The sequence below is a fragment of the Cyprinodon variegatus genome, unplaced genomic scaffold, assembly GCF_000732505.1.
Source record: "Cyprinodon variegatus isolate N-32 unplaced genomic scaffold, C_variegatus-1.0 Scaffold756, whole genome shotgun sequence".
Lineage (NCBI taxonomy): Eukaryota > Metazoa > Chordata > Actinopteri > Cyprinodontiformes > Cyprinodontidae > Cyprinodon > Cyprinodon variegatus.
This window is the reverse complement of record NW_015151209.1, coordinates 399,476-402,720: the sequence shown is the minus strand read 5'-3', so window position 1 is coordinate 402,720 and position 3,245 is coordinate 399,476. Positions and strand designations below refer to the sequence as shown.

At 42.0% G+C, this 3,245-nt stretch overlaps 1 protein-coding gene across 1 annotated transcript in view; it reads right to left on the bottom strand.

The window, feature by feature from the left end:
* Nucleotides 1–43: 43 nt before the first annotated feature.
* The window catches only part of LOC107098210 (calpain-5-like), a 69,669-nt gene continuing 66,467 nt past the window's right edge, over nt 44–3,245 (bottom strand). Inside the window, exon 12 of the mRNA XM_015395734.1 lies at nt 44–2,879. Coding sequence (XP_015251220.1) covers nt 2,697–2,879 — 183 coding nt within the window. The 3' untranslated portion in view covers nt 44–2,696. The remainder of the gene's footprint in view (nt 2,880–3,245) is intronic.

Here is a 3,245-nt window from a genome sequence, read left to right as displayed (position 1 = left end):
CAAACATGGAAAATTACTCTGAATTAAAAACACTTATCATGTATTGAACAGTCTGTAATAATTTCATATTTAAAGTACTTTCAGAAGTTGAGCTCTGAATACGACTGGACTTCTCCTTTAAATAGTGCATTATACGTTTTATTGGCTTTTGTTTGTGTGTATCCTTGTGAATAAAATCCAAACTATATTTTTTTTGTTTGTTACTATAGTTAAAACCTGTTTTTTGCAAGTCTGCATGTCTGTGCACCGGTCACCTACTGTCAGACTATAAACCATAAAAAAAGAGCACAAAGAAGATAAATAGCACCTAGATGTTCATCAGCAGCTGCTGCTAATGTTGACAGATGCTACAGGCATTATGGGTGCATCACTGCAACACAAGACATACTGAAAATGTTTCAAACCCTTTGTGATCCGTATGAGATGAAGCTGACCAGGTGTCGACATGCTGACTCCTCAAAAACGAGCATTTTCACGATGCTCGAGATAGAAAGAATAATTAGATACAGGAACAATTGAACAGTACAAGGTCATGAACAAACGGAAAAATAAGTCATGCAGGACACATTTATAAGGATGCTGTACATAAAACAGGGTTCCATTGTTCCAACTCTACCAGAGTAAACGTCGACCTGTCAGTCCTTTTAAACTCCTTTCTATAAATACCAAGATTTATAATGAATTTATGTCTATATGATGTATTCACAAAGCGGCTTTAAATGCAGAACAAGAAAAAAGGCAGAGATGCGATGAAATAATGAAGAAATTAATAAAATAGGGAGGAAAGAAAAGAAAAGAAAGAAAGAAACTGATGGTCCAAAACAGGCAGGGTAACGTTTAGATAAACAATTGGAAGTATAAAAACCAGAATAACATTTATAAAGTTCCAGACCGCGTATGACCCTGACAAAAATCTGAGAGACAAATTTAAAAAATGTAATTTTTGTACTTTCCAGTATTAAAAAAAAAACAGAAAAACAAATTTGATACTTTCATAAATAGACTGGTCTTACATTCAAAAAAATACCTTGATGGTAGATAACAGTTTGTTTCCTAATGTCGAACAATATTAATACTAACAACAAAAAATAATTTCTGAATTTCATAAAACTAAGACTGCTTTTCTCATTCCACAAAATAAAACTAAGTTCTGGTTATAAGTGAAACACTCAGACCGAGTGGCCACATGACCAACACAGGAAGTGTCGTGGTTAATAATTAATTAAATTTGCACCAACTGTGGTTCAAAATGCAGAAAACATGTGAATTCATCAGTTCATCCATTCTGCTTTCCTGCTGTGGAGGCAAAGCCAAGACCGAGATGATGGCACGAGTTGTTTGGCAGCATGTCTCCTTTGATAAAACCTTTCTTTTGTCTTTGAAATAAATTAAAGTGCAAGGTGTGTTTTTTCCCCCTCCGTTTTGCTCACACCTTTCCACAGAAAAAATGTCTTCCGGATAGAACTAGGATACACAGATTTGCATTCACCCGAATTCAAAGCGGAGCTGAAAGAAACGAGACAGACGCACATTTTCTCCGTTAAATACTCCGGCCTGCTCTGTGCCGACGGCAGAAGCGCAGCTGCTGTCTGCCGCGAGGTTGACCCATAAGACTCTTTGTCAAAGGAAGCGTCAGGCAGTGGTGTCGCCGTAAAGAGATGAAGTGGCACAGGGGGTGGTGGTTTGTACTGTAGCTAGGCTTGGGCCGGGCCTGGCCAGAAGGTTCCAAACAGGACGTAGACAGCAAAGGGCCTGGCACATCTTTGGTCCCATAAAGCACTTGGTTTATGTCAAGCTGACTCCTTGCACTCCGACGAGGGGAAAGGGTAACGCCATCAGGAACCCGGTTGCTAAGCTACGACTGGAGAATTGTACGGCACAGGCAGAAACATCTTCAAGCCATGCAGTTAAGATCGTCCAGAGCAACCGGCAGCGAGAGTTTCAAGGAAGTTTAAAAACGTGTCAGGAGACGGGAGGCGAGACTTTGTACGGGAGCGCAGCACATCACAAAAAAAAAGCTCTTAGAGGAAGGAAATAGCTGCTGTTGGCTTTTCTTAATAAAGTTCAGGCTGTGGCATGCTCTCTGAAGCACCTGCAACCTGACGAGGAGCTCCGGTGTCTGGGCGGGAGGGTTAAACACTGGGGGTGGGGTTAAAGTCAGACAAAAAGGAGGCTGACTCTAAGAACAGCTTAAACAGAACTCCTCCCCCGTCTCCTAAAACAGGAGAGACGGACTCGGCCTTAAGGCATTGCAGAGCCCTTGGAAAATTGGCACATGCATGGAGAGTGCAGAAATGTGTGCATATGTGTTCTACGTCTACATGTACAGGTTAGGCATGAATTCAAAAATGAGGGAAGAGGAAACTCGACTTGTACAATCAGATCAGAGCAGGAAACTTTTTTCTCTCTGCTGAAGCCAAGGCGAGATTCTGGCTTCCAACCTACAGAGACGTCAGCTTTCAGATACAATTCTGACCATACGTTCTATTCAAGGAGGATGCTATGAAAACACAACTCATTAAAAAGTCTGACTGTACTTATGGCACCTTTACCTTAAAAATATAGATGAGGGGAAGATTTAAGAAACCTCCCAAAAAAGGCTGAAAATCAACAAAAAAGAAAGAAAAAAAAGGACACAGTGAGGTCAGAAAGACCGCAGAGCTTTTTGAGATTTCCATTTCGCTTTAAGGAGCTCGTCAGATGTTGGTGAGCGTGGTGGAGGTGAAGAGGCGCACAGTGAGCATGCCTGGGATGTCGTTGTCCTGGCGACTGCCCTTGTCTCGGAGGTGAAGCGTGTGTTGCTCTTGCCGCTCGTTGGGCTCGCTGAACAGGACCACCTGACCCAGGAAGGTGTCCATGATCATGTTCTTGTTGTAGATCTGAGGGCCGCTCGTGCAAAGCGCACGTCCACGAGCAAGCGTGGGAAATGAAAAAGAAGAGAAGAAGAGAAAAGAGAGGAAATGAGCACAGAAGATCTGATGGAGGGAAAGGCTGGGAAGGAAACGTAAAGGTGTGAGGGTTTAGGTACCAGATCTGCTCGGGGCCACGCCCCTTCTTATGACGTCATCATATGGCAACTCCACTCCGACAAACTGTATTGCACCCGTTTCTTAAGAATCAAATCTGTTTTGGACTCACAACTTATTATTACCTTCTATATTTGCTATCATTTTACACAGGGTTCCTACAGCGTAAGGCGAGTTAAATTCAAGACTTTTTAAGACTTTTTAATGCCACTTGAAATA